The sequence below is a fragment of the Embiotoca jacksoni genome, unplaced genomic scaffold (assembly GCF_022577435.1).
Source record: "Embiotoca jacksoni isolate LCO1_2020_lvr unplaced genomic scaffold, fEmbJac1.0.p SCAF_2, whole genome shotgun sequence".
Classification (NCBI taxonomy): domain Eukaryota; kingdom Metazoa; phylum Chordata; class Actinopteri; family Embiotocidae; genus Embiotoca; species Embiotoca jacksoni.
The window spans coordinates 1547434-1567398 of NW_027185340.1; the positions used below are offsets into that span (position 1 = coordinate 1547434).

Below are 19965 nucleotides of genomic sequence, written 5' to 3' on the forward strand. Positions count from 1 at the left end.
ATGGGCATTACTCATTCATTCAGTCATCTTTTCTCCTATTTTCCATTGCGTTATTTCTGTCATTACACACCAGCCTCATGGTCACAATGATGAAATCTTCATTTTGGCTGGTGAGTTTCTGCCTGATTACATTTAATGAGCAATAAATGATTTATTTTTTTCTCCATTCAAATAGATCACGTTAGATCAGTCAGATGGACATTTCTGTTTGAAATAGACCATTAGGGGCAAGTCGTCTTAATCTGACAGCACAATAACTGAAAAAGTAATGGTTTCACAGACATGGAAAACATGGCTATTTTCCATTTTGATAACATTTACTTGTGTCTTTTACCGAGTTTCACTTATAAGATGTGTGTATCATAAATAAACACACGTGCTGTTTGTATTCATCCATGATCTGTTGTTGTTACTTTTATTTGTCTTCGTGTCTCTGCAGTTGCTGCCCACCCTCGACATTTATACCTGGACCGAGGAGCATGTGGTCAGTATCAGTGTATTTCTCATTTTCATGTTTTCATGTCACATGTTAATATTTCTATTAAAACTAATACCGCACTGTTTTATTGCCCTCAGTATTTTTGGATGCAGCAAATATTCGGCACAGGTTCGTTCATTTCCTTTCTCGGTGGTTCTGACTTAATGTTAAATCAGACGTCAGACTCTTTATGTGTGCGCTGATGTTTAAAAACGGGTTGTTTCCTCTTCTGTGTCAGGGGATGGTGCATGTGGCATGAAGCTTTACGCAGACCTGTTAAAGGAAAATCACATCACCGGAAAGAGGTTGCTGTTGCTCACAGAAAACGACATGCGGGACATGGGGGTCAAGTCTAAAGGTCATGTCATGCACCTCAAGGCAAGACTCAGTTAACCATTAACAGACAACTTATTTTTTAACCCACATGTAATCGACAAGATAAGATCTGAGCTCGTTCATATTTGACTTTGCAGTGAATTAAAAGAGAATTTTTCTCTTTGTCAGGGTGAAATTGAAAAGCTAACGAATGACTACCTCGGGTTCGTCCACTTCCCACCACTGTTGAAGGTATAAACTTTCCTTCTCAGAAGTGTTGTTTTCCTTTTAGTTTTCTGCACATATTTGCGCTGACACCTCTTTTCTTTCCAAGGATGAGCTGGAAAAGGAGGTGGAACAGAGTAAAACTGTAAATCTGGAGTTGGTGTTTGGGTACCACTGGAAACCAGGAACAGGAAAGTCTGTAAGTTTGTAAAGAAACACACTCAAACAGCGACTGCAGCTGTGAGCACCTGCTGCAGCTCCTCGTTGGCTGTGTGAAACCAAAAAAATAATGCTGCATCTACTTTGAACATTTTGGTAATAATTAATACGATCTAAAAAAGATGTACAGAATCTGTTTTTTTTATGACGACTGAATCAGCCTGCTTCTCCTGAGGCTGTTTGCTCTGAGGATACACGGCGGCAGCTGTTATACTGACCATTGAAGGCATCACTAGACACGTATTAAACCAGACAAATAAACATTTCATTCTCAGCCATGTACCACATCCACCTCGGCTTGCTCACAGCCCTTTGTTAGGGTCTCAAACTGTGGAGAAAGGGTGGCTCTTCACTTGCTGTTTGAATCTAATCAAAAATAGCCCATTTAGCCAGAAGTCATTTTCTTTTAAAAGGCAAACGTTATTTAATCTTTCAGCTGTTCATTGTCCCATCATAAATAGTCCTCTTTCAGTGTGTTCGGCAGGGCTGAAACGAGCCTGCTAATTGCCTCCCATTTCTTCTGACATGTGGTGGTTTAGTGGGTAGAAAACACAGCAGGGAGAAGGAAACAGGAGGCTGAGAAAATGAGAGCTAATTATTTTCCCCTGCCTGGTGTCAGGTTCCGTGTCAGCCTTGTTTTTACAAACTGGAAGGTTTTTTGCACTAAATAAAACAAACCCGCACTGCATTTTTTTTTCTTCGCCCCTCTTTGCTGGCGATGTCATGGAAGCAGCTGCACTTCTCAAAGACAAAATGAGGGCCTGCGATTGTGCGGCCACCATCTGACAGCCACTGAGGGTCCCCTACTAATGAGGATATCACAGTGCAGCCAAGTGAAAGGTGCTGAATTATGTATGAGTTGTCATTAGACGCACTCGGGTCCTAGGCATCATTACCAGACATTGTTTCTGCTGGAGTGATTAGACTAGCGTAGACCTGGGAGCCCCGGTGCGACCGTCCAGGCCCGACACCAGGCCGGCGCGGGGCCACCGATGTGTTTCTGAGCCAGAGGCTTGCTGAAGCTTCCCTTTTGAGCCGCTTCCAGCCCCTGGGGACGATGAAGGAGAGGGCGAAGGCTCCTCAGACGAGTGTGTTAGTGCCACTCCTCTGATGTCTTTCTCTGTGATCACTACACAATGGATTGGCCTGTGCCGTGAACCCCGTGTGGTTAAGCAGTGACCTGTGGCTCCGTGGCCAGCTTGTCAGGATTGGTGGAATCATTACTGCGGCGTCAGCATGCAGCATGCAGAAGAAGAGGGCTGGGAAATTGCACAGATTTTGCGCCTCCCAGTTTGATGTGAGCCGTCTGCAGTCATTCAGTTTCCTGCAGCAAGATATTAATCCTGCTTTCTGCTGAACATACATTTTATATTTTTGTATTAACAATGTCTACATAAAAATATCTGCTTCTGTTGTAATTTCTGTCTTTTTATTCTTATAGTAAATTTATGACGAGTGCATTCTTCTTACATTGTTTGGACATTAGTAGAGTTTTAGTTACTTAGTTTACTCTGCTTAAGACGTTGTGTAGAAATTACATTTGATGTAATTTCTCCCTTTTTTCCGCTTCGCAAATAATTTTCAAAAGTTTGCGGTTATAATCTCTGTCCTCACCATAAGTGGCTTTGTGGCTGTTAACTTGTCACTGCCATTAAACTACCTGTAGGTTGTGCTGTTGGTTTATATTCAAGATTAACACAATTTTCCTCATAGAACAGAGCAATTATAAACTTTTCAATTTAATAGAAACTCTTTTCTTTCAAGGACTGCAAATGGAAAATGTACATGGAACTTGACGGAGATGACGTTGCCGTGACCTACATCAAAGATGTCATCTTTAATGCCAACCGACAGGATGTGGAAGTCCTGCGGATGACCAAGGTGACGTCTGAAACACATTTCTTTTCTTTTCTTTCTTTTTTTTTTTTTTTTACAAATGACACCTGATTGCTTTTACATGTTTTAATCAATACTGAATGTTGTCTGACCTAACTGGTTGCATTTTACGCATAAGATCGTTGTGCATTGTGGTTGCCGGAGACTAATTGTTTTTACAATGCAGCCACCTTTTGTGATGGATAAATGGATGGTTGGAATACAACAGAACCAGAAAGTGGACTGCACTGTCAATTATGAGGTGAGTCATTTCAGCAGCAGCAGGAGGCACCTCGCATAACAATGCAAATGTACACATCAGCCATTTGAAATTTTAATTTGAAATTAATTGCATCGAAGCGAATCACAGACCCCCGTTTCGACAATTATAGGCATTTGACTCTAAATATCACTTTACTTTCCTTTTCTTTACCCTCAAACACTCCAGAATAATGTCAAGTCACCAAAGTGTACCAGACACAGCTGCCCGGTGACGTGGAGTCTCACCGGTGGACAAGATGAGATCAAGACTGTGGAGCTGATCATTGAAACAGCACCAGCTGACATCAACTGGAACTCCAGAGACAGATCAAACTCTGGTAATTGTTATATTCATAGTTTTGTCGTCTTTGTTGGACTTAAAAAACACGATTGTTGTTGAATTTCCTTTGAATGCAAGATACGAGGATGCAACGCATGTCTTTTGTTTTAGATATCGACCCGACGTGGATGTACAACGTAAGGCAGAGGCAGATGATGACCCAGAAATCCCTGCAGTCGACTCCGGCTCTGACTTCCTTCACCAGCTCCGATGCGCGCACTCTGCCTCAGTTCCTGTCGGCACACGAAAACCAAGAGTTTTCTTACGCTGCAGCTGTGCGACGCTCTCCGAACCGCGCGTCTCCCTGGATCGATTCGCGCAGCTCCTCGCCGACGACCAGCCTGTTGGCCAAACTGTCGTCGCTCCACCTGGGGTCAAAGGGCAGCAGTCCCTCCAGCACCACGTCAGAGAGCACCATGGAGAGAGAGCGAGAGCGCCCGCTCAGCGCCGGAGCGATGTACGACCGCCGCAGGAACAGCTACTTCGGCAACAGCTTAACTGTGGGATGGGGGCAGGGTAGGGGCCACGGGTCGAGCGGTACCAGAGCGAGTCACGTTCATAATAAAACCAGCAGAACCTCACGGCAACCGGGGAGGCCGCGGTCCAACAGTTACAGCGTCCCGCTACCGAACCGCCCACCGGCGATACCGGGCATATTGTCTGTAGCAGAAAACCCCAGTCAGGAAAAAGAGGGCGCCAAAGCCAGCGACGGAGGGTGGATCAAAGTGGAGCGTCAGAAAAGATTACCACGGCAGGACAATAAACAAGTCAGAGGTCGACAGAGGAGAGGAGGCCGGGGAGGGCGTGGAGCTGCAGGAAGAACTTAATGCGGGCCACACATGATCTGACAGCTTCCTGAATGCACTGAAAAGGTTTTACATATGATTTATGTCTACTTTGCTCAAAACTGGACTTTATGTAAGAGAATCACAATCATGCCTTTGATGTATATACACGAGACAACAAGGTGTCTGTTCTGTTTTTTTTAAACTGGCTTTTGTCAGGTTAATATAAATTAAACTCTGTGCTCAGTCTGTATTTATTATTTTAAAAATAGACAATTCGGTTCGCTCCTCATTGTCTTTAAACTATTAAATGGCAGATAAGACCCACTGCTGTGGTTCCATTAGAAATATGATGATATTTATCACCCGGTTTTTGCACAAGTAAGAAAATAAATCCAAGATGAAATAAAAATGTCAGACTCGATTCTTCCCATTGATATTTTCTGAGTTGCCTCCTTCGTGTGTGTGGAGTATTTTGGGTACAGATGTACTACATCTACTGATTCAGCTCTTTGACAAAATGGTTGCATAAACTCAGAAGTGCAAAGTTTTATTTGATCTTGTGTGCTCCATCCCAGTCTTCATATGTTCTTCTCGGTGCTGAAATCATGTCCACTTCCTGCTGTTTACAGAATTTATGTTGCCCTGTTTTTGTTGCTGTAATTACTGAAAATTTGCTGCAGTTTTTAGTTTTAACTTTCCCAGTTATTCCACGTTATTCGGCTTTGTTAAATGTAAATTTCATGTCTTCCTGTTTCAGTGCCTCCTTTGTCAATAAACCTTTCTGCTTCAACATCTTTCCAGACTGTAACCCATATAAAGAGTAACTTCATATTATAAATTCATAATGTCATATTCATGTAATAAGCAAATCATAAACAAGTCTCAGATATTGTATTAACTTCCTGTTGACTGTAACATTAAATTTACACTGAATTTTAGTCCAAACATAAAATACCCTTGTGAAATGTGTATATTTGCCAAGTTGGAATCGGCTCAACAATTTACCCGCCTTGTATGCAAAGCAGGAAGTGAAAGATTCGCGCCACGGTAACGTTCATGAAAGATACATAATATAAATACCTGATAATTGAATAAGTTTGAAGCGTCTGGTGGTTAATGAAAACTTAGGACTTAACTAAAATGTTTATGGTGAGTTTTGCTGCTCAATTAGGCCTCGTGTGTGCGACAGAAGGTTTATCATGATATTAAAGTATCTGCCTTGGTATTACGCAGCTTTCAGGACCTTCGGTGGCGCGCGAAACGAACAGAGCTTAGCCGGCGTGCAGCTGCAGGTCGTGCATTGTTCGCTGCAGAGCTGCTCACGGTGTGTTTCCGTCTGTGTTTCCTTCTGTGTTTCTGTCTGTGTTTCTGTGGGACGAGTTTTACAGGAAAAATGCCTTTCACCCGCTCCAAGGTAAGAAAAACAGCCCGGCAGCATTTTATCCATCAGCAGCGTCGTGTTGAACAAACTTCTTCATAGGAAACGTTAAGAAGTTTCCTGGTTTGATATTTTAAAACATTAAAGGCTGCAAAACTCAAACTTAATTCAAACTAATAAAAATGAACAAGTTTAATTTCACAGCTCTTCTTTAGTAACTAACACATGTTAAGAAGGTAATGCTGAAGTTGCTTGTCAATCAATCTTCATTTTGGCTGGTGAGTTTCTGCTCATCAATCTCGACCCACTTCTATTTGTATGTTTGTGTCCTACTAATAAGTCTTTGAGCAAACTTGAATAAACTAGCAAACATTTTAGACTTTTAAATCTGAATATTTATAGACTGATTGAGGTGTTAATCTGATTTCCTTTCAAGTTCTTGTACTTTTTTTTTTGTCAGCTTGGACTTCAGGTATTTTTAATGCTGTTACATAAATCTTACTTGCAGTTCGTCTCTAATCCATTTTATTAACGTTAGACACAGAATCCTTCCTGACTGTCTGGAGGACCTTTTCGTCCTCATGTTTTTCTAATCATACCTGTCTTCCCTCTATAGAAACTGGCCGCCCCGCCTCCATCCACCAGGATGAGTCTGAGGAGCTTCCACAGCGTCCCCCTGGTTCCCATGGAGACCTCCTCCTCTTCTTCTGATGACAGCTGCGACAGCTTTGGCTCCGACGGAGGATTCGCGAATACGGTAACAATAAAATGCCAAATTTAAATATAATCCTACCAGAAAGGCAGCGACTGTGGAGGCACTTTGCATCGCCATCTGCAACTCATGCTCGTGTCTGTTTTTTTTGTTTTTTTTTAGAGGAGCAGCCTGAGACAGACGAGGAGGACGGGGGACAAACCGAAGGTGTTTGAGGCCACATCAGAGGAGGACACATGCAGCGGGTTTGAGGAAAATGTGATCAGCCGTAAGATTAAAGCCATGGTAAGTAGTGAGGAGAAAAAAACAACTGCAACATTTTTAATCTTCATCTTTTTTTTTTCCAACTCTAAACTGCGTCTTCTTCCAGAAAGTAGACGCTGAACCTCGAGGACGCGGCCGCAGGTCGAACATCATGAAGGTTGCCTTCACGTTTCCCACCAAAAAGCTGAGCAGGAAGAGGCCTGCGTCTGAACCGCTTCCTCAGCCTGAAGCAGCCCACTCGGAGGAGGAGGACAACTTCATGGACAAGAGAGCCCTGAATATTAAGGAGAACAAGGAAATGGTACGTTTTCCCATTAAATACGGAAAACTACAAATTGGCCGGAGCTGCTTACATATTTTTTTGTGCCGTATCTTCTCATTCATAATTGATTTATTTTTTTAGCTTGCAAAGCTCATGGCCGAGCTGAACAAAGTCCCCGGACTCTTCCCGGGGAGACGGATGGCGATGTCGGCGTCGTCTACGGTATTATAACCTCCAAATCAATAAACAAACCAAATCTGTTGTTTCACATTCGCCACGCGGTGCTTCATACCGCATCGATTATTCATATTTGCACCTCTTCAGCCCCGACAGGCCGCTCGGCGGTCTACGGGACCTCCGGGAGCTCAGAGGAGGAACCCGGAGCGCTCGTCTCGACCCCACACACGATCCCGCACTCGGGTGGACGGACCGCCGAGTCCGACTCCAGAGGACGAGCCGGAGGACAAGTTCAGTCTGGTTCGCAAAAGCCGCTTCTTCGAGGAATACGACGAAGCCGTAAGTCAAATTCTCCTAATATATATATGTGTGTGTATATATATATATATATATATATATATATATATATACACACATGAGTCCCATTTAATTAACCACATTTATTTTCACGCACAGCCCCGTCGCCGCTCCTTCAACGGCACCAAGGCCATCCCTCACGTGGTGCGTCCCGTGGAGGACATCACAGAGGCAGAGCTGCAGAGCATCTGCCACAACGTGCGGGAGAAAGTCTACAACAGCTCCATGGTTGGTCTCATTCATCGTCCTGAAGACGCTCGAACAGCAGTTGTAAAAGCCCCTGAATACTTTTGCACAAGTGTTTTATGAAGACATTTCCTGTTTCCAGGGATCCACTTGCCATCAGTGCCGCCAGAAGACAATCGACACCAAAACGAGCTGCCGTAATCCCGAGTGCGTCGGGGTCAGAGGTCAGTTCTGCGGCCCTTGTCTCCGTAACCGCTACGGGGAGGAGGTCCGGGACGCCCTGCTGAATCCGGTGAGTGAACGAACGTACGAGGTCGTGGTCTCGTTTGAAGATGCGTGGTGTGACCGCTGTGGTTGTCCCGGTTCCCGGTAGGAGTGGCTGTGCCCGCCGTGCCGAGGGATCTGCAACTGCAGCTTCTGTCGCGCCCGAGAAGGACGCTGCGCTACGGGAGTGTTGGTTTACCTCGCCAAGTACCACGGCTTCGACAACGTGCACGCCTACCTGAAGAGGTGACCGACGCCCGAAACCTGGAACAACGTTTTATCGGTGTCGTCGCGTTCGTTCGTTCGTTCGTTGACGCGGATTCTGTTTTCTTTTCTCTGCAGCTTGAAGAAGGAGCTGGCGGAGAGCAGCGAGTGAGCCGGAGAAGGACGTCGCTCCCGGAGATCCTCCGCCGCTTTTAAATGCACCGTGGAAATAGTGGTTGTAGCTTCTGAAGCGTCGCAGCACTGCTAATCGTTTGTTGAATTTGTTGAACATCGACTGACATCTGGAGAAAGTCCGTTTTCTTTTTTCCCAGATTAAAACCAGTTTTGTTGTTTTGTTAGCCTGATTGCATCATCCTGAGATATTCTTATATCCTGAGTTTTATAGCTATAGACTCTAAAAGGCTTCTTCACATGATCTGTATTTTACATTGTTTTAAATGTATTGAATTGGATATCAATTGGCCTCCAAAGAATCCGTCTTTGTGCCTTTTTTTTCTTCTTTTCGAGTTGTAAATTTATGCTTGTGTTTTTACAAGTTGTTTATCCTTTTTGTTTTGCGTGGGATGTCCCCGTAGCAACGGCCTGCCCCCCCGGGGGTGCAGGTGGGAAGGGCACAGCCGGAGGTCCACTGCCTCTCACTCCTAAACCGTGAGGAACTGTGTGATATACTACATCGGCTGGTTAAATATCCTTCATTAGATAACTGTCACTAATGGTGTGGAAACAATTAGCACACTCTAATGGGAATCTCATACCTGTAAATCATTTGATCCTGTTAAAGCACATTCTCGCTCTGCTCCAGTCTCTTTGGCTCATTTTCTGCCTTCCACTGTTAAGTAGGAACGGTTGGAGGTGCCACTGAAGTGGCAATAGAGTTATGGCCTGCATTTTCTGTTCAGGAGTGTGATACCGCACGCCGGATGACACGGAATTAACCTTTGTGCCGTTCATCGTTGAAACGTACTTCATTTGACCTGCGTTAGGAAATACTCTGATTATACGATAGTGTCTCAATAATCAACGCTTGAGCTTTCTTCTTTACTGTAATGGCAGGTGGAGGTTATCTCCCTGCTGCTTGTGTTTATCGAGCTCTGCACTCCCAACAGGAAGACGAAGACTGAACTGCTGAAGAGACTCTGTTCTGGTGACGCTTGCTTTGTGCTCCCTGCATTAGCTGTACATTTTCATTAAAAGCGTTAATCACGACAGAATCACGTCGCCCGTTTTTCTTCATTGTGACCGTCGCTCTAACCGGGACGGTGGCAGCTGTAATTACTGTTATCGAAACATGGAGCAGAAATCCTGAATGATTGTAATGACTGAAGATGTTGAAGAGTTTGAATGCATGAGGTTTACTTTTTTCTTTTTTTTTTTTTAATTCATGTTAGCTGGGTAACGTCGGGGCTTCTGGTAAGTTTGCATTTGTTAACTAAGCTGACGCCTTCCTACGGGGCGGCGAGGAGCGCTGGGACGTCACTCAGCTGCCTGTACAAGCTTAAATGGGTCCGATAATCACCGTTTACAGCCAACGGTCTGCTGCATTAAAGGTGCTACACAACAAAATACTAATACAATGGATTCATCAATTCTTTAAAGTGTAAAGGAAGGATCTAGTTCCTCCACAGAATCACAGCTGAAACAAACATTCCTTTTCATTAGTATGTTGATTAATAGCTTATAAAATATTAAAATTCTTAAAAATGTCTATTACAATTCAAAAGAGTCCAACATTTACACGAGAAGTTGGAAATTACTGATAGTTGTCATTTTTGAGTGATAAAAGACGAACAATTGATCCCTGAAATAGTTCATTTCTCTTAATATGATTGATCATTTCAGAGCTCAGATATTATATTGGCACACAAATCTTCTACAAGCATCACTGCTGTGCAGTATTTTGGAGGCTGGTAGAAAACAGATTCCAGGGTTCAGGAGTAGGCAGAGATAAAGTTAGGCTTAGGTTGGAGGGAAAACATATCGACAAGGAAACCGACTTCACTGTCAGCGGAAATAACTGCTGAGTCTAGAAATCGAACAGCAACCTGAAAGGATACGAGGATTTACTCTGGTCACACCGGTTAGTAAAAGCACAACTTCCTGTTTGTTTCCTCTTTCAGGGTTACAGCTCCTGCAAGGAAATGTCTGCAGGCGGTGACGACGTGTGCTGCCGGGCGGTCAGGAGGGTTTGTGGTGTCGCAGCAGGGCGACTTTCACCTTCTCCACCGTTTACCTTCCCTGTTCATGTCGTGGTCCAGCTGTCCTCATTGCAGCCCATGAACTGACTGCTCTGCATCCTGTTTAGTAGAAATGCACACGAGAAGTTCACGTAGGCTACGTAACATCTGACAAATCACACAACGCAATGCAGGACATTCAAAATGGGATGAAAGGATTGAAAATGTGAATTTTTGCCTTCCTGGACAAACGTGCAGCAGATCCACAGCACGCATGACATCATCCAGGAAGCTGTTTGCACGAGTCCTGCAGGTCCTGCCGGGTGATTCAGGACACACGTCAGGAGTTCACACTCATCACCGCATGAATCCGTCGGCTGGGAAGCGACTGTAGACACACTTCAGCGTTAGTTTGCCTCGGCGTGAAAAACACGTGGTTGGGTCAAGAACAAATAACAACACACGGTTGAGGCTTCGGAAAACAGAAGGACGTGTTTAGGTTAGACACCCAAACTACTTAAAAAAGAAATCCACGTCACTTTCTCACCTTCTTCTTTACACGCCATAACATCCAGTGGACTGATGGTTGATGGTTGCATCATGCGTTGGCTTTGTTCTGGTTGATCCGCTGGGACTCATGAAGACTGTATAAACACACCAGTGAGATTATTCAATCATGTACACTTGGAAATTCATTTTAAGGTAGCCTGTAACATGCTGTCAATTTTCTACATATAATTTCTTCTTCATTAAGATTGAATATCTTTGTGACAGAAACCAGGATGCCATCGAGTAAATAAAAAAGCCTCGTGTATAGCAATATCTTTTATACAAATTAAACATGTCAAGCAGGCTCGCTCTCCCTAATTTCAAACTCTCATGATTTACCATTAAACTAAAGCCACCGGACATGAAAATAACATTTTCTGAGAAACATTTTCAGAGAATAAAGATGCTTACTGTGTTTCTCTCTGAGAATTAGGTGACAAGATGGATATTACTCTGATGTCTGTATGATAATGTAGCTGTAGCCAGCAGCCTGTTGGCTTTTCTCAGCATGAAGACTAAAATGTACTGAGGGGGAAACAGCCGGGTCCGTCAGCGACAAAAAGGAAGAATCACATGAGTACATCCTCAACAAGTTAAATTGACTCTGAACTTAAAATAAAGATGAATTCAGTCAGTAATGAACTGTATATTAACTGTGGAGGAGTCTGATGGCGGTAAACAAAAAGGAAAACTCTCGACCAAACCTGCTGGTGGAAGTCTGGGAGGAAGACAGAGGTTAAAGATGAAGATATTTGAATAGCTTGAGGCCCAATTCACTTCGGGGTGAGTTCCTCAGTCAGTTCATTGTCATTCTATATTCATATTCATATTTTAGAGGTGCCGGAGAGCAGATTTGTTTGACCTTTGGACAGAGAGGTGAGCCGTTTCTCCCGCTACATATTTATAGCACAAAGATAACGGCATTGTTTTCTTGTCTAACTTATACCAAGAGACAAAATAAACATATTTCACAAAATGTGAAACTAGTGCTTTAAGCGTGAATTTGTCATCGGTCTCTGTCAATGTTTTAAAGTGACCTTAAAGTGAAATGTTTCTTGAATTTCTTGAAATGTTTCGTAATAATTCTGCAAGTTTATACATTTGTAGTTTTTAATTCTATTACAATTAAATCTGCAAGTCTGGTGTTTATCGATCAATAATTAATATAATCATCATCATCATATCCTAATTTTAAAGGGTTCATCAGGACACATATGACTTTCAATATAACTCTTCTTTTTTCCTACTATTTTCCCTCTTCAGAAACTATTATTAGTATAATAAAGATGCACTTGAAAATACTAGTCCTGTATTAAATACCAATGATCATCCACTTTGGGGTGATGAATATTTAGGGAAGTAATTGTTTACAACGCTCAAGCATTGAGCTGATCTGGTAATCAGGCTATGAAATACAATATTTATTCATTAGAGCAGATTTAATGAGGCCTTGCGGCGCTAATTATGAAAACCAGTGTAGCAGTAAATGAGTAGCGCACGGTGGCGGGCTGCGGGGTACCTGTAAGGAGGGACTGGGGGTTGAAGTGCCCTGAGTACCATGGCGCACTGAGCAGCAACACACAACCCTGACTGTGGCCGTCAAGCCCACAGCTATACATCACCGGACCGGCCGACAGGTCACAGATGGGCCCCTCGTCCCAGCATGCCCTGCTCTCACACCTCCAGGAATTAAGGCTGGATTTCCCCCAAAGCATCTTAATGTCCAGATCATCTGTTTGATTGCATGTCAACAGAAAGCACAGCAGAAAACGTCAGTACAGTGCAGCTTCAGAGGGTCGCACTCTGTGCAGCAGGGCTTTTAAATACTGTTTCATTGATATACTGCCAGCTCTAAAGCTGAAATGAGTGGAGCACTCATTCTGCAGTTTCTATTTGTATGCAGGTCTGGAGATATGTGGTAGGATTTCACAGCATAATATGGGTTTTGATTGACTGATATTTTCATTATGGCTGCAGGGTAGCGTGAAGACTGTTAATTTGCTTGAGAGTCCTGCAGGTCTACGGTGATTGAGGTAAAGCCAGAAGAAAAGCTGAATAAATGAAACTCACAGGGCACAATCACAATCTGTGGGTCAAAATCAACTGATTAATTATAATTTAGAATCAATCTGTCAGGCCTCTGTAATAAACACCCTTTCAGGCTTGCTGCTTAATAACCAGCTTTACATGGTACACCGCGGTACACCATGTAAAGCCAAGTCATTACTGTGAGTACAGACAAAATAATTAGATAAATACTTACACATTTCTGAGAATAAAACAAGACAGAACATTAGGATGCAAAGAAGAGTTACACTGACTCTTCCTATTTTTTTTGATGCAGCTCAGCAAGGAGACTTTCCACACAAGAATTTCCCACCGAGTCTGACCTCTACATCCTGTAAAGTATAGCGAGGAGAGTGCTGTTAAATGCATAGTGAGTGACTCTGGGTGGCAGGAGGCTTATGACATGTTCCTTTCCTCCCGTTCCTGCCTGGAAAGTGATGGAAACAGCAGTTTGGTCCAGGTGTCAGGCACATTATCAAAGAAAAGGGCTGCCTGCAGTTGCTCCATCTCACAGGAAATTGCCAACTCACCCTAACAAAGGAAGGCATAAGTGCACTTGCTGCTGCCTTCAAGGGGAGCGTGATAAGATGACATTATAAATACAGAATTGTTCATGGAGGTGGAGGGGTAGGCACATCAGGCAGCTGAACTTGACAATTCAGTTTTTCATGTACATGTCCAAAGATTTAGGGTTTATCTAAAACAAAATCTGCTTCTTATCCAACTGGGATTTATGAATGGGCTACACTGTAAATGTAAATGTTAATACTGTGAACTAGTGAGGATTATAGCGTCACAAAGTTAACAACTTTAGCTGCAGGACAACTGAAAGACAAAGAAAAAATTGTGATGATGTAGAGGAAGTACGTAGATTCAATGCACACTTAATATATAGTAAATGCACATTATGTAATGAGCATCCGGTGGTCTGCCGAAAACTTTTTTCAGGAGTGTCTCTGCCCATTTTAAAAGCAGACAAATAATGATGGGAATTTAAATGTATTGTTGAAGGAAAGAAAATAGTATTTTCTTTGCAGCTGTCAACAAAAACACAGTTTAATAATTTTTCAAAGAGATTTAGGAAAAATATAAATTTCTATCCAAAATAAATCCTCATGAATGCTTCTGAGAAATAATTTGCAGTCTACTGTCATGTAACGCTGCTGCTCTTCTTTATGTGAAAGACTTCAGGCCCTGAATACAGAGTTCTGCTCGACACCTGAAGGGGGAGCTCTAATACAGGTAACTTGATGCACTTTATCTCGCTTCAACTTTCAACAAGTTTTTAGGAGTTTAGGTGAGAGTGAAAAGGCTGTCAGAGCTTTACCTCACATATCACATATTATATTATTCAGTAGAATAAAATGACACGCAGTACAAATATGCTGCAACACTCAACGAATCTTATTATCTGTGACGGAGATTCAGTATATTTTGATGCACCTGTCTGTAAGGAAGAGGTTGCGAGAGGAGGTTTTGCACCTGCTGCATCAGAGCTGAATATTCAGCCATTTGACAGGAAGACGGTGACATTGTCTGCGCACAGTGTTGTGAAAGTTCACATTAAAATGTCTAAAGGAGTCCTGCAGCGCTGATTGTAGGAGGGGGAGGGCGGTGGTGGTGGGTAATTATGACCAGGGGAACACAGGGCTGTAATCTGTAAATCTATTCTTACCCTAAGTAAGAACTGGTACATTGGATTGATTTTATTGAGATCATACATTATAAATGGGGCATGGAGGAGCTTACAGCCTTGAGATGGTGGTGCTCACGTGGTTCATTAATTTTTACTTCATTAACTCTCTCCTTCAGACCCTTCAACGGAGAATTCATTGCCGGCCATGAATCCAGGCTTACAGGCAAGTGGACAAGCCCGGGTTGACTTTCAGTGGAGTGGATACACAGAGTAACGCTGTCAAAACAAATCAGTAACACATGAAATATACATAACCTCAGATCAAGCTGTACTCATGCGTGAGGTCACATCTTTACATCTTTATATTTAAAACTAATATGTTGATAAAGAATAAAAGTTTTCGTCCCAGTTACAATAAGATGAAGCGCCCTGTCGATTTAGCTGTCAAAAAGTCTTCACAGCTGCTAAAAACAAACAACACGGAAACAAAAACTTGTTTTTGGAGGCAAAAATGAGAAACCTTCAAATGTTTTTCTTAATACTGCAGATATGAAATTCTGCTATTGACAACAAGGTATTGTGAAACAATTATGAGTGTCACTTCCAAAAATGCATCATTGACTAGTTAAAATCCAGCCCGATAATTACAGACTCATTCGTAGCTACTGTATTCTCCTGCAGTGTGTTTACTTGCTTCTGTGCCCCTGTGGTCACTCGCTGCTCCGGCAGCCGCCTTTTTGTTTCACAGCGAGGAATTTCTAAATTCCCAGTGGGCCCTTTAGAATGGACCATTTGTTTAATATTATAGCCTTAAACCCAACAATATCAATCAGTCATGAAAGCACCTGTGCATGCTGCTCTGCCCTGCGTCACCATTAACTCCAGACAAGTGACGGCCTCTGCTGGATGGCAAGGCGAGCAAAGGGAGGGTGTAAAGAGGGATAAATGGATGGTGTCGCTCTGCTTTTTACCCTCAACCACCCCTCTTTTCTTTCTCTTTTCTTTCGTTTTTTTTCTCCCTGATTGACTTATTCAGTAACAATGAGTGTGTGTGTCTTTTTTTGCATTTAAATCAACACTGGATTCAGAAGTCTGGAGAAAAGTTAAGACTAACAGAGGTTGTTGGTGTGTTGCAAGTGAGATACAGTCTGTGGCACCGAACCACAGATGGACAGGTGGTGCTGCAGTTTGCTTCATTTCAGGTTCAAAGAGCTCCAGAATTGTTTTAAGACAATCATTTGTGTCTGATCGTGTGTCTTGTCTAATGTGTCTGCTCTTGTCCACAATAACTGTTAGACAGTACCGATAAATCCTCCGGGCTCTACTGTGGAGCTGCACAGTGGATCATGATTGGCTTTTAGACCAGCTGCAATGTCTCAAAATTAATTCTGCTGTCACGTGCATGTCTTAAACTCAGTTTTTAGTTGAGCACAGAGAAACGCTCAGCAGATAAATGTGGACAAACTGCTCTCATCCTTCCACACTGTGAAGGTCAAACATTCAGGTAAAGCAACAAAAAACTAAAATAAAGTGGGACTTTAGTAATCTAACAGAAGTTAAGTCGTGTAAATTTGTTTACAATTAAAAGGTATTTTAAGGATATAATGGCCATAAATGAGGAATCTGCGGTTTTTCATCTGCAGTATTTGAATGTGGTTCAGTGCCTCACAGCTTCTTGCATAGAAGCAGTGAAGTTGTTCGTGCTTTTGAACTGCTGTCAAATTCTTTGCTCACTGAGCATGAGAACAGCACACATCAGTGCTGAGTGCCTCTCCTCAGAAACAGTCTAAACTTCTTCACATTTCAAATCTGCTGCGACAGCTGTCCCGAACAACATTTGTGAGATCTGTTTCACTGCACATGTTGAAATGATGATCCCCTCATTACATTTGCCATCAAATAGTATCTCCAAAGCTAACAGTTAACAAACTCTTGTGAAAACATTCAGGGCGAGCTCTTAAAGGAAGAATTAATGGGAGCAAAAGAAAAACAGCTCTTAGACAATTAACACCAGAGACCACTCTGTAATCTTAAGATTATTTTCTCCACTTAAAAGCAGCACACATGGTTTGTATTGTGGCGGGGCAGAATGAACAACACTTGAGTGGATTTGATTTGGTCTCCCTAATCTGCATTTCCTTTAACATGGCTTTCTTCTGTTCCAAAATGTCAGTGTTGATCAACACCAGCTGGAACAAGTCAATGTCTGTCATCCCAGTTGCAAAATCTTTGAGGAGATTTTTCCCAAGAGGACAGAATGAAGTGTTTGGTCTGTTTCTATCCGTCGCATTTGGTAAATGACTTTTGTTTAGTGCAGTAAACCCTTTTAGGATGACCTCATCCCATACTTACTGCAGTATGTATAAATGCTGCGAGATGTTGCCCACGTAAGAGCATTTTATTCTGATCAAACCTCCCCTCTGTCTCCTGTAATTATTCGAGGGTTGTTATGAGAACATCATGAAATATCTAAAGTATAAGTATAAAGACGTCTCGTTGATGACCCAAAAACAGACAATCTATTCTCCCCCGTATGAAATTGTCAGTTGAAATAGAATGAAATTAATCTGCAATTCATTTTTCTGGAGAACCCTCAGGGCACTCCAAAGGACCCACAGGGGTACCCGGACCTCACTTTGAGAACCACTATATGTGATCTGGTTAACAGAAACATCCCAAAGCTATGTTCATTTAAATAACACAATGTATTTTGTGGATTAAAAAAAAAACTGTAATTGCAAAATCTGAAATTTAACCCTGGGGCTGGTTGCTTAACCAAACATGCTTTGGCTGGTTAGGCTTAGTCACAGAGGAAATGTCTGGCACGCAGATTGAATTTGTTCCCTCTAAAGTCAAAGACAGGAAAACAATTAAGTGTCTGCCGCACATTTCACTGTGTACCACTTGACACAGTTTTTCACATCACTGGGGCAATTGTCTGTAGAGAGCGACGAGACAAAGCCATTACTTCCAATGTCTCAAAAAGATGGCATTGTTATTTTCTGATTCTGAAACATTTCAATTAAGTCACTGATGGGGATAATAAACATATTGGCGTGAGACTTGCACTGTTTTCTTTTGTCCTGTCATGTCCATTTCCAGGACGGTTGCTAAACCAGAGGTGCATCAGCGGGAGGTTTGGTCCCAGAGGAGGGCTGGTGTGTGTGTGTGTGTGTGTGTGTGTGTGTGTGTGTGTGTGTGTGTGTGCGTGTGTGTGTGTGTGTGTGTATGTGTGTGTGTGTGTATCCTCCAGATCCCCCTTCCCCTCCTCAACCCTCGTCTTTCATTCAACGTCTTCTCCTTTCAAAACAAGGTGAAGTTCAGCAAAGTTTCTCTGCAGAGATGATCAAACAGTCACATCACTAATGGCGATGGGTGACAGGGCCAGTGAATACAGATCAGCTTTAATTGTGGTGGGTCTTACTGCCACTGTCTGTCAATCTGAGCCTTTGAATTGGTGAAAATTTGCTCTGTTCATTCTGTTAAATGATGTATCCAATTAAATGCTTTAGAATTCATGATCTTCAGTCAAGGTTAAATGAAAGCAGTTACTCCTGTCAGTAAGGTGATTAAAAGCTGCCTACATCAGGCACATTTTGTGCAAAAATTTAAATTTGGGACTAAAGCATGAATCTTTATTCATTATGTGCAGTCCTGCTCTATAAATGTCCAGCACAGTCGCTCTTAATCACCTTGTTCATTTTAAATCTCACTTTAGTCCTTTTTATTAAAAGGCATCCTGGTATTCAAATTACAGTGTTTTACATATTCTGATTAAACTGCGGCCGAATCAAAGAACTTTTCCAGCAGCACATTTAGAAAAACTCTTTTTGTTTGTCTTCATACTGCAAAGTCATGTTTGTTATGATAAAAAAAAAAAAGGTTTTAACCTTTCAAAACATTTTCTTAATACTCAGCCAGATTAACAATGCAAAATCAAATTTGTCCCATTACCCTTTCAACTATGATTGAGCGGATACTGCAAATCCTGCTTTAGCAAAACAAAGAAAAAGGTTTTTGACAATTGACATAAAAATGAACAAGTGCACAAGAGCAAGGAAATTAATTTCCCCTCTGCATGATGAATGTTGTAGCAGGTTATTAATGAGCATATAATGTGCTTGTGCAAGTAAGTTTCTGTGTTGTCGTGATAAATGTGACGATGGAGGTGAAGAGCATGTTGACTAATGAGTGTTGTCCAGGGATCTGATCTGGATGCCCTCTGGGAAGAAAGCCACTGTCTGAGTTTCACACATCACATGATGTAGTTTTTAAAGTGTAAGACACAAATGAATGTTACACACATGCGTCTTCTTCGTATTTGATTTGAAACAACATTACGTTTTAATATAAAGTGAAAATTAAATTCCTCTCTCCCTGATATGGAGTAGTCCTCAGTATCTGTGGGCAACTAATGAGAAAAACATCTGAACTGAAGTTTTTTGCATTTGTAAAAAGACCTGGAAGGATTTAACACATTAATTCAGTATCAGATTATCAGAGTTATGATGAATCAGCGAGCGCCTGCCTGAGAGCAGATGTCCAAAAAAACAGGCAAATTAAATGGACCATGAACCTATTTGCAGAAAACTATATAATAATAATAATAATAATGTAATTTGAAATTTACATTTGTGTTCACATGAATCAAGAAATATCAAAGGCACCTTAAAATGTCAAAAGTCTGGCTGCAATCATGACATACTGTAGAACGATATGTGTTCACACGTAAAAGAAAAACGAGTTGCAAAAGTTCAGTCGCCCAAAAAAGACTTTGGTGCATCTTGTCATAAAAGTTACAAGGGAGGAGGAATGCAGCAGGAGCAGCAGACAAACATTAAAGGGAGCAAAATAAAAGCTTCATAGGTTTCTATGTATTGAGTCCTATAGACACATAATGGGACGCAGGCCCGAGGGCCAAGATGCACATTTGAATGACTGCCAAATACATAAACTAGGCTCACTCAGGGGTTCATGGTGAATAAAGAAGGCTGTGGATTACATCAAATCTCTTCTCAAACCACCACTCCTGCACGCCACTCCCAGTGTAGAGACCATTTAAACTCTAGAAGGGGCCAAACATCAGCAGTTGGTCTCCTTTAAACAAGTCTGACTAAAGTAGAAAAATAAATAAAGCCTCCGGCGCTCCACTTTAATGTATTCAATTAACTGGGGTCCCTCTAGAGAACTCCAGCGCACACTTGGATAAAGAG

General features: G+C 42.2%; 2 protein-coding genes across 3 annotated transcripts in view; both read left to right on the forward strand.

Annotated features, from left to right (window-relative positions):
• map3k20a (mitogen-activated protein kinase kinase kinase 20a) overlaps window positions 1-5291 on the forward strand; it is a 42036-nt gene extending 36745 nt beyond the window's left edge. For both annotated transcript variants that reach the window (XM_069153829.1, XM_069153830.1), the window contains exons 12-20: window positions 440-484; window positions 577-607; window positions 717-856; window positions 983-1045; window positions 1128-1217; window positions 3002-3118; window positions 3300-3374; window positions 3561-3711; window positions 3825-5291. In XM_069153829.1, the coding sequence (XP_069009930.1) occupies window positions 440-484; window positions 577-607; window positions 717-856; window positions 983-1045; window positions 1128-1217; window positions 3002-3118; window positions 3300-3374; window positions 3561-3711; window positions 3825-4540 (1428 nt within the window). In that variant the 3' untranslated portion in view covers window positions 4541-5291. The remainder of the gene's footprint in view (window positions 1-439; window positions 485-576; window positions 608-716; window positions 857-982; window positions 1046-1127; window positions 1218-3001; window positions 3119-3299; window positions 3375-3560; window positions 3712-3824) is intronic.
• Window positions 5292-5819: 528 nt separating this feature from the next.
• Window positions 5820-8799, forward strand: cdca7a (cell division cycle associated 7a). Its single transcript, XM_069153562.1, has 10 exons — window positions 5820-5915; window positions 6496-6636; window positions 6754-6876; window positions 6962-7156; window positions 7259-7339; window positions 7442-7633; window positions 7751-7879; window positions 7980-8129; window positions 8211-8347; window positions 8444-8799. Exons 1-10 carry the CDS (start codon window positions 5895-5897, stop codon window positions 8475-8477), a joined length of 1203 nt encoding a protein of 400 aa, XP_069009663.1. The 5' UTR covers window positions 5820-5894; the 3' UTR covers window positions 8478-8799.
• Window positions 8800-19965: the final 11166 nt, after the last annotated feature.